This window comes from Penicillium cosmopolitanum (genome assembly GCF_028827165.1).
Source record: "Penicillium cosmopolitanum strain IBT 29677 chromosome Unknown utg000002l:1.0-415252.0:1.0-415526.0, whole genome shotgun sequence".
Taxonomy (NCBI): domain Eukaryota; kingdom Fungi; phylum Ascomycota; class Eurotiomycetes; order Eurotiales; family Aspergillaceae; genus Penicillium; species Penicillium cosmopolitanum.
In genome coordinates, this window is record NW_026622672.1 from 192,953 (window position 1) to 208,950 (window position 15,998).

General features: G+C 48.2%; 2 protein-coding genes across 2 annotated transcripts; both read right to left on the reverse strand.

Annotated features, from left to right (window-relative positions):
• Window positions 1–1,178: 1,178 nt before the first annotated feature.
• N7509_000199 (OTU family ubiquitin thioesterase) lies at window positions 1,179–2,813 on the reverse strand (the record flags this gene model as incomplete). Its single annotated transcript, XM_056624846.1, has 7 exons — window positions 1,179–1,263; window positions 1,325–1,780; window positions 1,833–2,104; window positions 2,157–2,422; window positions 2,475–2,538; window positions 2,601–2,687; window positions 2,742–2,813. 7 exons carry the CDS (start codon window positions 2,811–2,813, stop codon window positions 1,179–1,181), a joined length of 1,302 nt encoding a protein of 433 aa, XP_056494711.1.
• A 356-nt stretch (window positions 2,814–3,169) lies between these two features.
• On the reverse strand, window positions 3,170–4,016 carry N7509_000200 (uncharacterized protein; the record flags this gene model as incomplete). Its single annotated transcript, XM_056624847.1, has 3 exons — window positions 3,170–3,493; window positions 3,722–3,790; window positions 3,879–4,016. The coding sequence occupies 3 exons, from the start codon at window positions 4,014–4,016 to the stop codon at window positions 3,170–3,172; spliced, it is 531 nt and encodes a 176-aa protein (XP_056494712.1).
• Window positions 4,017–15,998: the final 11,982 nt, after the last annotated feature.

Sequence of the window (15,998 nt, forward strand, 5' to 3'; positions counted from 1 at the left end):
GAACAAGTGATCCGCCAGCTCTTTTGCTGGAAGAGCGAAAGCATCCGGTACTTCGAGACCATGGGGATAAACATGATTAAGATGATAGCTCATTGAAGCCGTGGAAGGTTCGACAGGAAGCAGGTATTGTCGGGTCTCCTCTGAAGAAGTCAGATGCCTTCCCTGTCTCGACAGTCCCGCCTCTAATTGTCGCATCCACGCGACGTCTGAATTCTTCCCCATATATCCCGTAGCCCGGCTTTGTTCACTCCGGTTGAGATCTTCCCCCACACTATCGGTATCATTCAAAGGACGGAACACGGATGAAGATAAGACACTAGACGAATTCTTGTCATCTGTCGTGGAAGGCTCCTAGTTCAATGAGTATTCTATCCGATATTGAAGAGGCAACACATAAGGAATATCAATACGTACCTCCAGAATACGTGCTATTCGTTCTGCAAGGGATGTGTCGGCCCCACGCGAGATTTCCCGAAGAAATTCCTCGTAAGATGCATTTTTCAGCTCCGCTGACTGCAATTGCATGCGCCCCCTGGCCGTCTTATTATCGGTGTAAACACAATTAACCAAGCCCTGAGCATCGCATTGCGCGCACATAGGCCTACTGCCGTCACATTTCGTTCTGCGTTGTCGGCACATCTCGCAGGCCCTGGCTGTCCGCATTCGCCGACTTTCATTTCTCACCCTTTCAAGGCGTTGAATAGGAAGCTTTTTCAGCATATTATAGATGTAGTGAGGCGATGTATGGGAATCTAAAGAGTAAGGACTTCGTTCTTGATAGATGTTAAGTTGCCTCCACAACGTCACAGCAACACGGGTTGGACCCATAATCGAAATGTCTGTGCACACACGGAAGGTGGTTGGCGACTGTGGCAGTGCAGAAACTGACCGCTTGCCAAATCCACGAGACTCCCGCTATCCTGTTTGGATACTTTGCATTGGCATGAGTTCTTGGCTGATAGCTAGTAACTAAGAGGTGTTGAAAAAAAGATTAATTGTACTCCTTAATTTTTTATTTCCAGTAACTCCTATCTAGGAAGCAGAACAACGATGTCGGCAAACTTGGCCGCTTATAGCACAGGAAAACATGGCTAGTTTAGAAAATAGAAAGAATAGAGCAGGAGACCTGCGGGGTTGGCTCTATCATAGCTGTGTTCTTACATGGATAAGTCATAACATCATCTTCCCGAATTACTCGGCTCCCAATGAATCGGCTCAAAGTGTGAATTCTGGAAATGAGCCCGGTTGTCCGGCGAGCTAAATCTAGTCAATCGCCAAATTCTGAGTGGAAAAAATAAATAACCTGCCAAGCTGAAATACTCACTTATTAAAAGACGTACTCCAGGGCAGCGAACGACTCAAGTTGGGCTTCATAACCAGCGGATTCAACCGGATTTTCAACCCGCCCGATGGCCGACCGTGTAGTGCAGTCATCGGGGGCGGTGCGGCAGACGGCCTGGCAGACATTGATGGAGAAATGGGAATTGATGGAATGGGTAGATGCTTCTGCGTGGGGGGCTGGTACGTCCCCTGCGCGGGCGAGGCACGGAACGAACTTGCTGCGGCGGGGGAGACGGAAGCCATAGGGGACATGGGAGAGCGAACTCTAAACACCGAGTCCGCCGTTAAGTTGGGAATGAACATCAAGTGCGAGTTGATGTCTAATGAGAGAACACTCTGGTCCCATGGTGAATAGTTGAATGACATCGCGTATTGGTAATTCACCACAGGGGTAATGTTTATGGTCCGATCAGCAGGATAGAGAAGGTCATAGTGGCCCCTAGATGCTAAGTTAGATATTCGAAAGCTTGGAGAAGAAAGAAGGCACCCACGATCGGCACAGCAGACTTATAGTTACACCGCTGGGACGGCTCGGTGAGAGATGGAACGGCGTTAATACGTCGCCCTCGCCTCGGTCGAGGTGAAGAACCTCGACTCCAAATCCAGCTTCCTCGATGACTACATCCACCAGGGCCTGCAGTCCAACTTCGTCGATTTCAGTCTGGACAGTTTCGATGTGGGTTACACAGTACTGCTCTAGCGGCAAAGACAGGAAGCTATGGTAGCTGTGAGGATTGAGCTTCATCCATGCGCTGGTCAAAAGCTGATTTGCGGTCAGCGTGGAGAAAGCGACGAGATAAATTACCTAGACCTACCCTAAAATATGAGAGCACGGCATTCGAGTTGTACTCCTCATTAAAGGCATTGACCAGGAAAGCCTCGTCCTGCTCGCCATTCTGGATGGCTGCAAATGTTCGGTCGAAGATATCCGCGGTAGCTTCCACAAAGAACTCGTACAGGTGTTCCGGCTGACCAACTTGATCCAGAAGTAAACTAAGAGACTTGATCCGGGCCAGCTCACGCTGCAGGTGTGTAGGATCCCGGCGAGCAAAAAGTGTTTCAAAATATCCAAAGGCCACCGCTAGACAAAATTAGATAGCTATCCCAGTCCCATGAGGCTGTGGAACACACACCTCTCCAACCGCAGTTTCCATCGCCCTTCATGATGCGGTTTATGGGGTGGGTGACAGCAAGGACCTAGTAAAAGAGTCAGACTCGACCAGGGTCTGTGTAGCTGTAAGCGGTGGAACGGCATTTACACTGGCCTTGGTAGCAAGAGTGGGATCTTCAGTAGCATAGTCTAGCGCGATTCTGTGCGTCAGCTGCTTGGTCGACACCAGAGGTTCCTGCTGGATGGGTGGGTCAGCTCGCATCTTCATTGATGATCACGGTTCCCTCACATGCAAATGGGGCTCAAAGTCATTGGACAAATTCTTGAAGCGCTCCATGTTGTCGTGGGAGAGCGCATCCATGTTGGCAGAGTTGCTCAGATTGGAAAACCAGATACAAAAAGCAGTTGTTATAGAGAGTTCTAGCGGGGGAGGAAAGACGGGGCAAGAGCGTCTCGGTCAGAGTTGGCAAACTTCTACTTTTACAGAAGGATAAAGATAAAATTCTTTCAGGGGATTGATATGAACATGGCATAAACAGTGAGAGAATGGCTTGGGCGGTTGGGTTTGAATGAATTTTTGATGAAAAGTTCAGATTCCGGGTAATAGCTGGTGGCCATGAAGATCCCCAAAAATTCAAAGAAAAAGACATGGAGCAACCTACATTGTAAAAGAAACCAGGAGGGGAATGATGTCTGCACAGCAGAGCTGGTGACTATTTAGTTAGCGCCCTTAACGGCCGCATAATACGCCACGGATATCGTTGAAAGTGGGTCGGTAATGGAATCATCAGCCCTCCAGTAGAGACTCGAGCGGCCCACGAGCGATACGCCCGGGGGCAGAGATCCAGCCCGATAATGGCTACTGGCTGTCAATTCTTCCGGATAGCATTTAGAAAAAATGCAATTCTTATCGCTCTCTAGCCACCCACGAGGCGTGATTAAGAGGTCGGTCCACCAAGGAACCCACATAGTCTCCGGTTGTTCAACACCCTGCCGAAGAACGAGGGTGGTGAGACGGTGACCACCTGATGACCAACCCCGCTACGGCACCGAAAGACTTTCCTTTCAGCCCATTTCTAATATACCCTTTTGCGCACCTTTCGTGGATTTTTCGGAAAGGAATTTCAAGCTCACGATGCCCTATTCTTTTGATGTTGTTGACTTAGGCGTTGAACGCATTTAAAATGAATAAGTGCACCACACATCCGATAGAGACGTCAGTTAGTTGAGTATCAACAGTTTTCATGGCGGACACCCATATATTCGTACAATTGTGGCCATGCCGACCGGGCGCTCCTCCACCTGGCCTGCAGCCATTACCCGACGGGCAAGGACGACCTGGTTGCCGCTTGCACAACGTATACCGGCAAGGAGGGGTTGTTGATCAACGTAAGCCACACTTCAGTGCTCGATTGAGATAACATACCTCTTCCAGGGATTGTGTCGATTCTGCCGCTCCCACGACAGCAAGAAATCTAACGGCTGCCAAACGAATTGGCCACCGATCCAAGTCACTGACACCAACAATTTCTTCGTCATTCTCATTTTTCTGCATGGGTTGCATCATCGGAGATGGCAGAACAGTAAGATACGCAGTCTCAGACTGCAACGGAGAGCAGTCCACGCAGCTTTAAGATAAATCGAGGAGCAAGCAACGATATGCGCAAGAGACAGTGGCAAGTCATCCATGAGAAAGAACCCTAACTGGCCGTCGACATAGTACTCATGCAGAGCTAGGATATTAACGCCTCAAACATTCCAATCTATCGATCAACCTTTGAGCATCTTGTCTCGGGTAACTTCGGGCAGCAACCATACGAGAAGGACGGGTGCGGCGTGTTGCGATGGCCACATCCCCCGCAATCTCATAGGTGAGGCTACTCCCATACTCTAGCAAATGCCACGAAGTCACTCGCCGTGGGAGAGAAGACTTAGCAGGTAGGTGGAGAGCAGCAAAATTAAATAGAAAAAACTCAATCGAGCATATAGGAAGTCATAACCTAAGGAGACTGTAGCCATCATTAGTAGAACAATTACGCCACCCATAGCTCATGTTATTGTTCTCGGTGATTTATAAGATCCGTATACCTCGATGGGGATCTGGACGGCTATGTGATACTTTCAGTGCGATAACTGCGTTCAGGAACCTGCCTTGCTTGTAACTACGAGTGTTCTGCGGGGCTTTTATGCTGCATGCCAAGAGAAAGGAACTCAGCTAGTCCATGTCAAGTTTGCAAATGATTGGCTGGAAAGAATCACAAAAAGCATAGCTCACCGATCAGTGGGTAGTGGGGCCGGGCGTTCGTAGTGATAACACTAAGCCCCACCCAATGCGGTTACGGCAAACTTAAAACGGGGCAATCCGGTCAGCAAAGCTACCAGGAGTCTGTCATTTGTGGAAGGCACTTCCGCAGTCTCTGGTGACTCTGAAGTGGGCTCTGTTCATTTCAAAAACCGGATACGCCAAATCTCAAACTACTGCTGGTTGGTCCACGTGTGGATCTCCAGGGGTATAGCAGGTTCCAGGCTTTCTTAACCTGGGTAGCCTTCTCTTTGCTCCCCGCATATTCGTACATTTTTCATTGCATAGATATACGATCCAGACCAAAGAGTTTCTCTTCGCCATGCCTGGATTTAGCCATTCCAAGCCCCTTCGTCTTTTTGAGTCCGAGTTCATGCGAGGAGGTGTAATATTATGCAACTCGCATTCGACATCACATACTACGTCTCTTCACATACATGACGGTTCATCACGTAGTAAATGTATATAAGGAGAAAGAGGCCGGTCATGATATATGGGTCCTGTTTGTTCTCTTACCACTTAGCACTCCTGAGGAGCAAAATAAAGAGCCGGAAATAACAGATATCTCTGCCAATGTTCCATGCAAGGCTTAACAACTTGTACTTTGCTTTCTAGAGGAGCCTACACGTTTTATTTTTATTCTTTTATTTCTTGAGCAACTTTCATTTAGAGACCAGAACGGCAAAAACAATGCCAGGGTGTGGCGAAGATTCAGGCCGCTTTTTTGGAAACAAAACAAGGATGGTGTTCACACTGGAGCCACCCACCATAATCCAACAGGGTGATACTTTCACTGTTTGTGTGAGTGTGGCTCTGGGTTGTTCACATGATCTTACGGAAACACAAAGGCAAGCATTTGCTGTGAACTTATCTCTCGTCGACGAAGACAATCCATGTCCCAGAGATGGACTTAGAGGTAGCTTGACATCTTGTCTACAGTTTCATCCAGGCCATCCTTCACACGGTTTTACTGTGTTCAATTATATTAGCATCCACCGAATAGGTCTGCACCGGCTCCAGGTTTTACTGGGAGCTCTCTCGCCTACCGGAATGATGATCGAGGCACGTGTGGTCTCTAAAGTTTTCCACGCCAGTTTGGAAACGTAAATCCATGCAAATACAGCAGGCCAGGTTCCTTTGCCGCCTCGACTTCGAACCCGAATTCCGGTATCTGGCACTTCTTCGGCCGAGAACCCCCACGCCCTGCATCAGCTCTTGCTGGTACTAAACTACTTATTCGTTACTGCAATGCTTCCTGAGGAAGAGGGTGCCTTGTGGTCATCATATACCGTACTTCTCAGGACTGGGAGAAAGGCTTGGTCCTTCAATACAGTCAGTTGCAGCCTTGGCTCACTGGTATACGCGACGCTTTAATCGAATCTCAGAACTTGCATGCCATTTTATGTGAAGGCCTGGAGATGCAAATCCGATACGTTCTCTTTCTCCTCGGACAATATGCATCGAAAGAGCCTCGCTTTCTTTAGGCGTGCTTTGAAGAGCCTTGGTTCCCCTATCGACCTTTTGGGGTGGGAGCTAGTATCGCTCTGATATGCTACGCTTTCATGGGCGTTGGTGCTAGTCACATACGGGGCTATGAGTCGAAGGAGAACTGGGTACACGACAAATCTCTCTTCTCTACCATGCTGGTAAGTTTAAGAACGTCGCCAATATTCTCCTCTGGTCTCTCGATGGGGCAGCTGCAGTCGATCTTGATGAGCCTCCAAATGGCGTTCCAGAATGAAGAATTCCGGGTTGCTGCGGTGAAACCCCAAAGGATAAATGTCAGCAACAGCGCAGAGACGATAATTTATTACACCCACGTATTCCTATCATTAGGCCCGCTCCTTCTTTCAAGAATCTCTCTGGTCGCTTTAGGGATCAAGCCGTCCGCCAGCTGCAGGATTCATGATTTGGCCACTACCTCTGCAAATGTGTTTTACAATAGGCATCCGATCAGATATCTAGAAGAAGATTTCAAAAGAGTCCCTGAAGTTATGCGGTCAAAGCCTGATTGAGTCATGGTCACAGAAATGTTTCATGTTAAAGCGTGGCAGGTAATTTCGCTGGATGCAAGTTCAGAAGAATTGTATATTAATGTCTTTCATGTTGCTGTAGAACCTACAGCAGAACACATAGCCTAAGGAGGCGAATCAAATATACTGACTTGGTGGTCAGAGACAAGTAGCAAATCTAGTCCTTTAATTCGAATAGGGAGGACCACTCCGAATTCGTTTGATCGTATCATGACCTAGAGAGTAGGCTACGGTAAAACTATCGGAACGGAATCATGATATGCCGTGATTAGAGAAACTACGCCGAATCCGAGTTGATGGTATGGGCGGCCCCATGGCTATAATTAGCCCTACGCAGCCTGGAAGGTACTCGCAAAGGCTGTTCCGTGATGAGACTGAGGGCCTGTTTCCACAATACCAACGTTTTGAATGTTTGCCTATCTACTGGGCTTGAGAGAGCCGAGATGTGTGTTTGCGTAGAATCAGTTGCTGCACTGGCGATATTCCGTTCAATTCTCAACTGCATGGTGTTAGGTGAATCATCACCGAATAGTTTAAGTTAATAGTCCCTCGCCATCCGAAATTAGAATTTACTGTGGAAAGAATAGCGGCTATTTTTCCATAGCTTAGTCTGAAGGTTTCTCTCTCGCCATTATTTTCTTGCATCCAACTGCCATGATTTTCTTTTATAAAACTACACTACTCCCCTATACAAACCTTTAGACCGCCAGACAGCCCGTTCCAGTTTTAGTGCAGTGCCTTACCGGCCCATTCTGATACTGGCGATTACGAAAGAATGGATCACGATGACAAGCCAGCGTATAGATATTCAAAGCTCCACCTCAATACCTTTCGCAAAAAGCCCGTCTGTATGTGATATATCTTATTCCGGCTATGGCAAACAAAACAGCTAATCTCATAAAGACAAGCCTCAACCTCCGATCCATCGCTCCTCTGAAGCTTTTGTGAACAGGTTTCCTTTCCTATATTCGAAAACCGAGGAGCTTGTCTGGAAATGGGAGCAATCGAAGCTCTGTGGCCAGGGCATCAATACTACCTTACAGTCCACTATCATGCTACAGGATCATCCTCCCAACAAACCTGACAGGGCAGGCAAACTCATTGCCATTGAGAAAGGAAGTTTAATCGTGCAGCCTCCGGTATACTTGACGAATCTGAAGGCGGAGGAGTATCAGTTCGGATTTCTCCATGCAGGAAATTTGACGGATATGAAGATCATTCTCCTTGGCTTGCCCGAATGGAAAAGGCCTTCCAAAGTCCGGGAAGGCATGCTTCGTTTCGAGAATTTGCTGGTCGGGAAAAGTTTTCCACTCTTCTATATATATATGGTCGACCGAATACTGGATCTCAGATTCCGTTATTCTCGATCCACGATCAACCGATGAGATTGAGATGATCAGTTTGGGAAAACAGACAGCAAGTAGTCACAATTCGAGGTACATTTGCGCTGGCCTTCCATCAACCACTATGGGTCCCCTTTTAATACGCTTGTGTCATCGTGGAATGCAACCCCCGCCTGCTTTGAGTATTCAATGGGTTTTATTTGGATTTATGCGCTGATAAATCCAAAGGAGTTCGAGATAGAGCTTGACGCGTCTTTCGATACATCATGCGATTCTATCGACTCCATGCTACAACAAATGAGAGGAAGGTCTTGGTTGGTTAAGGCGAAGTTAGTTATCAAGCTTGAAAGGCCGAGCAGAGTGAAGGCTTCTATCTTGGTTCAGATCCTAGGTGTTTCTCAGGTGCGCGTCACTTCTACTTATAAACCCATCACTCATCAGTAGGATGCGTTTCGGGGTGGACGTCATGCTCACCGCGTGGGATATGCTATTTCTGTGGAGGTATCTTTTCATATTCAATCTCTTTTCACCTAAAATCAAGCACTAATGGTTTCTATCTGTAAATATGAAGGAAATGGCATTTGCATGGCTTTGCCGCCATATCGAAAAGGCTTACTGAATGCCCGAATCGGTATACAGAATCGGCACCTGAAAAATCCTTCTAGCTCTGGATAGACGGATATGGTCAGTGACGGTCGGAGAGCATGGTTCTGGCGTAGGAACTGTCGAAAGTAATTGATGCGAGCATACGTTTCCCAATACTTTCGTATGATCGAGATGTATGATGTGAGCTCACATGAAACTCCATGCGATCTGCAATATTGAATGTCTCAAGAGGTAGGTGTATTGGAGAAAAACCATTCACAAGGCAATACTGTATCTGTGGGAAGGTCCTACTGTGTAGCAACTGTATAACCACAAATAAAATTGTTGTTCCAAGCATTCTATAATCGACAATCTTGACAAAAGCAAAAGTGTGTTCCACGTAAGAGATCCATTTGACGCATTCTTGGCGGGTTCCTGCACAACGAACGTCATCGGAGGCCCCATCTAACCCCGTCAAATTGCCTCACCGCTGCGAACGCCGGGTCCGCGCCGGCTTCTTCTCCGGCTCATCTGGCGTATGAACCATGTCACTTTTGGTTTTCTCCTCTGCTTCCGTTTCGATAACCTCCAGTCGACGGAAAAGGTCAGCTAGATCCCTGCGGACATCTTCGATGCACTTGCTTTGGTCCGTCACTTTAAGATCTAGAGACCTAAGTTGTAGTTAGCTCTTTTTTCTTGATCTTGGAGGAAGATTATAACTTACTTCACCCGCACATCTAGCCTTGAAGTATCATTTGTTAGCAAAGACCTCGCATTCACCATAAGGGGGTGACCAGGACTAACTCTGCGAGGCATTTGAGAATGAGCACGTTGCTGTCCCCGGGCTGAGACCCGTGTCCGCCGTATTGATAACTTGGTAGCACCTCGAGCTCATGGTTTCTGGGAGGATCGCCCTGCTGCGGGGCAGCTTGGTCATTCTTGTTTGACTGGGTCGATGACTCTTCCTCAGCGGTGTCGCCGGACAGAGACCTAGATGGGCTTCGGCTGTCTTCGGACTCCGAGGATGACAAGGACAATGCGCGCTGTAATCGACGTCGGAAGTCTGGCATCTGCCGAGTACGTGAGGTTTTTTGAATGGCCCCCATGGTCGTATATTGAGATCAAGCGGGGTGCTACCGACAAATAGACCTGTTTGAAAAGTATGACGGGTATGAGACTCTACATGTATGAAAATATATCCGGCGAGCAAATGCCCGCAGTGGAAGACGCCGTCGCCCTGAGCCTACGCCAGCCATATCTGGTCTCACATTTTGGATAGGAGTCAAAGAAGCGGGGCGCAACAAGCAATTAGCAACACCTCAACAGGTTTTCAACGAGCCAAACTTTGACTAACAAGCTATCTGCAAGGATTGAATGTCCCAACCCACGGTTCACAGAAACTTGGCTTCGCAGTTGGACTGTAAGTCTGCGCCCAGCTAAAGGTGCAGCTTAACTGCTACTTTCAGCGTATCCTGCTGTGAAAAGATTCATCTGCGTGCACAGCGGACTGGCCAAGCTCTGACCATTCTAGCAGGGGTCAATCGAGCTGATGATTTAACTGAAGATCCGTTCATTCAGTGCCTATATCAGATAAATAAGTGAGGAAGGGTAGTTGCACGTCCAAAATTGGGAGCACGCATCGAGGCAGCTAGGATGGCAAAGTTTACAAACACAAGTTCGAGGCTACGGGCAGTCGATTTGCCAGAGCCAGCCCATTCTTTCGAACTTACCGGCCAAGTTGAAGTTGTTTCACCATTGTCAACAACGTTGAGGCATTTTATTTGTCAGGCCTAGACCCAGGAGAGCCAAGGGTCCAGGTGGATCCATCCACTCCACCCGCTCTCTCCGCCCGAACTCTTGAAATTTCTTATTTCAACGTTGAATCAACCGCCTCGACACCGAGCAAAAAGGCGGTCGCTCGGTGCGAATTTCGAATGAAGATCTCTGAGTCCGGCAAAATGTACGCAAGTGGTCGCTGCCGAAACCCCTACTTGACTAGCATAAAAGACGCTCTTTTCCCGTCGAAAAGAAAAGCAGGACTTTCTTCCTCATACTCCCGAGCACTCGGGTGTTCTTCGCAGGATAAGATCTGCGTTACCAAAAACTTTTCGCGGGAAAGGCCCCGCGTAATCAAGTTTGCCTCGCAGGGGGACGCTGCGATACCAAGTTCTCCGTAGGAGACCGCTGCGACACCAAGGTCTCCCTCGCAGCAATGAGCCCTGCATTGTAAGAGTGTGCTCCCTCACAGACGATGAGCCCTGTGTTGTAGAAACGTGCTCCCTCGCAGCAATGAGCCCTGCGTTGTAAGAGTGTGCTCCGCGGGGACGCCTGCGTTGCCAAGAACCTCCGCAAGAGACCGCTGCGACACCAAGTCCTCCCTCACAGCCCTGAGCCCTGTGATTGTATAATTTTGAGCTTCCAGGCAGCCTTGAGCCTTGCGTTATCAAATTTGCGCTCATTAGGCGACCCGTGACGCCGCGGTCCTCGTCCTGATCCTCTGGCGATTGCAGGCACCTCTTCGTGGTGTCAGAGACTAGTATTCGGGGGAGTCCTCGAAGAAGCCAAGACCTGCTCCAAAGAATCAATAGAATCAAGAATCGTCCAGTATACTTTGTGTCATGCCCTTCAGCCTGTTTGTAGAGTTCAATAGCCAGGTTCCTGGTTCGCGTCAAGTTGTATGGAGCCTTGAATCACGCCCTGTCTTTCGACAATGGGCATTTCTTCAACGTAGTGCGAAGTAGAGCACTGACTCATCGGGCCAGTGGGGATCTCGGTGTATGATAGCTTGGTGGCCGATCCGAGCGACGCGTGCAATCCAAAGTAGCCTCCATTTGTGTGAATGCGTATCTTTGCTGGCTATCAGTGGTGGCAAAAGTTGTCGCGACGTGATGAGACGCGGGTTATCGACAGTGAGTAGGTAGTGTTGGCGTGCTGATGAAGGCGTGCTGATGGTGAAGACGTGTTGGTGGTGAGGACACGTTGATGGTGAGGGCTGGAGATGAGGGCCGGAGGTGAGTGACAATTGAGAGTTGGTGATGATCATATGGGAACCAGTGGTCAACATATTGATTTGCGACGCGGCGTAACTGCCGAGCGGTGAAGTGGCTGCCAACGGTGACTACCCATCGCCGTTACAGTTGGATCTTCGTTAGCTCACCAATGATGTAAAAGATGATGGACGGTGAAACATGATGCAGTTCGTCAACTGGAATCTGTCATCACACCAGATCGTAATTTAACTATCTGTGGATAGTCTTTTTTGAAAAAACTCGACCTTGGGCTTGGAGGCGCGTGACGGTGCAACCAACTTTTGTTCCCAATTCAAAAGTAGGTTAAAGGGGGGTACATTATGTACATCTATTGACGATAGATTTAATGATTGTTCCACTCGGGTCGCTCTTCTACGTGGCTTGAGCTTCGTCGCATACTCTTTGGTGATACATAGCTCTTGGATAATGTCGATCAATGATCATCGTGTGCGTAATATATATCCTAGATGCGCACGTACATCGTAGCAGTAGAATTGGAAAACCATCAGAATGTCCGCGATTCAAGCCCTTTCTTCTGGCCCTCTTTTCAAATATCATATTACATTGGCATGGCCAAATGAGAGACTCTTGTGGAGCTCAAAGGGGTAATGTAGCTGAGGACTGGTCGAGACTAACGGTGGCTATGGTATTCTAAAAAGACGGTGGATATAGTGAGGCAGATTTCGCGCGTTCAGCGAATCTGCTCCCGTGGTCTAGTCGAATATGCCACGTTTGCTTCCTTACCGTGCCGGGTTCGATTCCCGCAGGGCGCATCTGGATGACCATTCATCAGAAAGACGGTTCTCGCTCATGCATCGTGTTCACAACCCGCTTGTTTCCGATTCGTCTCGCGTGTCTTTTCTATTGGGCCTATTATTTTCTGTCGTCACTTGACACTGACCTAGGGGCAGCACCCGGCGGTATACTTCAGACGACAAGGCCGTGCACTGACGCGTCGCAGCGTCTCGCGTCGGGCACAAGTGACAGGCCCACAATGGCAGAACATCACAGCTACGTCCGAGGTCAATAAGTACGACTTTTCTACCAGTTATCACAAACGCACCTGGCATCCTTCGAGTAATAATTGAGCAGTTGCAACCGCTGCGGCAGTCGAACGACCGTAATTTACAACGCTTCTCCGCTGGTGAATTCGTGCCGTTCGGGGATGACATCATGGGGAGAGCATTCGATTGGCTTGCGGCCACGTTTGGAAGGGAAAGTTATCTTCATACCAGCGGGTTGGCAAAAAAAGGTCAGTTGTCACAAACCTCCAGCCGTGAGAACGTAGTTCTAGAGATCAGGCCACGGGGGATGCTTTGAATCGCCGTCTGCATTGGCCACAGGCAAACAGATTGCCGTTGGAGATATTAGATCTAGCACCAATAGTCAGCAACTGGCGCAAGATGGGTGTTCGCTACTGACCGTGCTCGCGGCCTATATGAGAATCTCAATACCAGGCGCAATACGCTATCTCGACCGGACTTGTAGGAACAGCCGAAGCAGTACTGCATTTCACTGCTTCTCCATATCAGCGAGACTTCTGGTGGCTAAGGGTGGTACAGACTTGCCATTAATGTAGTTTGGGATCAGCGAAAGCCAACCAGAGATGTAGCGGGCTCAGCTCGATTGCGTCTGGAGGGCCCAGTGTCGTTTCGTATGGCTGCAAATGCATGTTGGCACTATCTGCGATTGCATAGCTGATTCGTCTCTGCTTTTCGTGTGAGAGGTCAATCTTCAAACGTGTTAGTACAAAGTTCCACTGAAAGAGAGGTTCATGGTATTTGGTCTGGGGCGAAGTAGTAGCTCACCTGAAAGCGACCGCTCTCATGGGGAGAGATCTGGGATAAATCTAGTGCTGTGACCTGGCTTGTCGCTTGCTGAGCTGCAATCAGGGCTTGGCAGAGCTGGCCTCAGGCTCGATTCATTGCTGGCTGATTTCACACCCGGAGAAAAGAAATCATGGTCTTTCTTGGTGGCCGTCGATGCTAGACTTCTCTTTGATGTCGTCGGATGCTGCAATGGCTCACTCAGTCTAGTATGGGACCGGGTCATGGCTGTTCACGAGGCTTTGGGTCGGAGGTCGGCAAGAGATTCATAGCTGTCGGAATATCACAAGTTCCTCAAAACCTGACAGTTAGCCTCCGATCGGAAAGGGTAATGCCGAAGAGACGAAAACACCTTTTTGGAGACTTACCGTATGGCTTAGCAGATGGCATCAAGCCTTTCTGGATTGGGCTCGCTAAATGCGCCAGTTGAATTGGTAATCTCAACCACGTGTTCAGAAACAATAAAGGCGCGAGCGTAGTAATATCCCATGGCTTGGCCCATCAGGTTGTTAAAGCTGGTTTGGTTTCGAAGAGAGGGGGGGGGAAGGGGGGCATATCTCTGTCAGGTCGAGGGTAATATTGACACGTGCCCTATGAAGAAAAAGAACTATCAGCGAGGTTTCCTGAAAAACAAAGAGCCACCAACGGAAGGTGATGGTAGGGAAAAGAAAATGCAGTACCAGACGTTGGGAATGCGTAGGGGCAAAGCACTAGCATGACTTAGAAGACATTGAGCGACTCGCAATCGAAAGTTTGCCATCCTATATAGAGGGTCGTCAGCACATGACGTCTGCCTTGAAAATTGCGGAATGTTTTGAAACTCACGTTCTCAGATATTGTTGTCCGCTGCAGGAGACTGTATAAAGGATGACAGCTATTTATCATCAATCGTCAGTGGGCATTTCATGAAGACAACTTGTAATTCACTGTGCTCGCAGCTTGGGCTATTCGGGATCCAGAAAGGTTCGCTCAATGGGTTATTCGAGGAATAGCGGAAACGGGGTTGATATCGAGCATCTTCCGATTAGCATGATTCTAAATGACTGGGAAACGACACTCACTTGCTGTCTGAAGACTTCGTTGTTGAAAAAGGCTAGGCCATCGCGATAAAAAAGGTCAGTTTATTTCATTGCATGATTTGGAGGTCAATCCATACCAAAGAGTAGCCGCGGAGACGAATCACGATTGACATTCTTTGATCCAAAATCACAAAGGAATGCTTGCGAACAACTCTTCAGCGGGCGAGGGATCGGGTATTTATAATTATCCAGCCATGCATTCAGTCTGCGTGAATGAGATCATCATCATCAATTGTGAGTGTTCAAACACAAACTACTCTTAAATTGCAGCCGGTTCAACATTTGGTTATTCATCTGACACAATACTTGAACACAACATTCGGAGATATCGCATTTTTCCTGGCGACTCGATATATGCAATTCCTTTTATCACTGTTGGCACCGTTTCAACAGTGGTGAGCATGCCGCAGAAAACATCGATGATCCGTTTCAACATTCACCACCATGGGCTCGTACGTTATTGCGACAGGTGAGGCGGCAACAGATCATGTCATATCATTTCACCCACCAATGATGACAACGACACCCTACCCAATGAACACCTCATCAAAGAGAGGCAAACACCATGCCATATTGCGGCCCTGGATCTCTACCAGCCAAACGGCATGTTCCTCAGTATCTAACTCGTATATCGGAGATAAGAAAGCACACCTACACAACACCAAGCAGATGCAAGCTATAGTACGGCGCGGGACCGATTCACACAGCCCCATCACAACAGAGTCCCTTGTATAGTGGGTCGGATATTAGGTCGATTACGTTTTCGTAGATCAAACCTCTGCGACCAGCCGCATCTTTGCAAAGGCATTACCCACATCAATCACCTGGGAGCAAAGTGGATGCGGGAGGGTGGGTACCACTATTCGGAAATATCAGCCAATTAGTGCTATCAATGGCTCACATGCGCGCAAGTCATATTTGAAATGACTGGTGGATATTTGGCCATGGCTCCCAGGAGCCTGTGGGTCGTAAATGTTGATGCGATCATTGGATACTAATAATAGATCGGAGGAAGAATGAGCCAATCGGTGCTATGAATGATTCACGTCTGCCACAAAGCCCCCGTAGAAATGATTGGCCCAAATTTGGCTGTGAGCTCCTGGTGTTGTGATATGAGGCTGGTGCAGATCAGGAACCAAGCCGAACCATCGGAATTAATCCCGAGATATCTATACGAGAACCAAGTTGATTGGAAATCAACTTGCTTTTCTCGTTGTATATATATAGCCTAATGTTTCCCTCTGAAACAATAAGACAATTGATACCTCTGAACTACAACACCTGGGAGCCTGAGCCTACCATAAAACCTCCCATAATTGGATAAGGCTGATACAAATATGTCCACAATG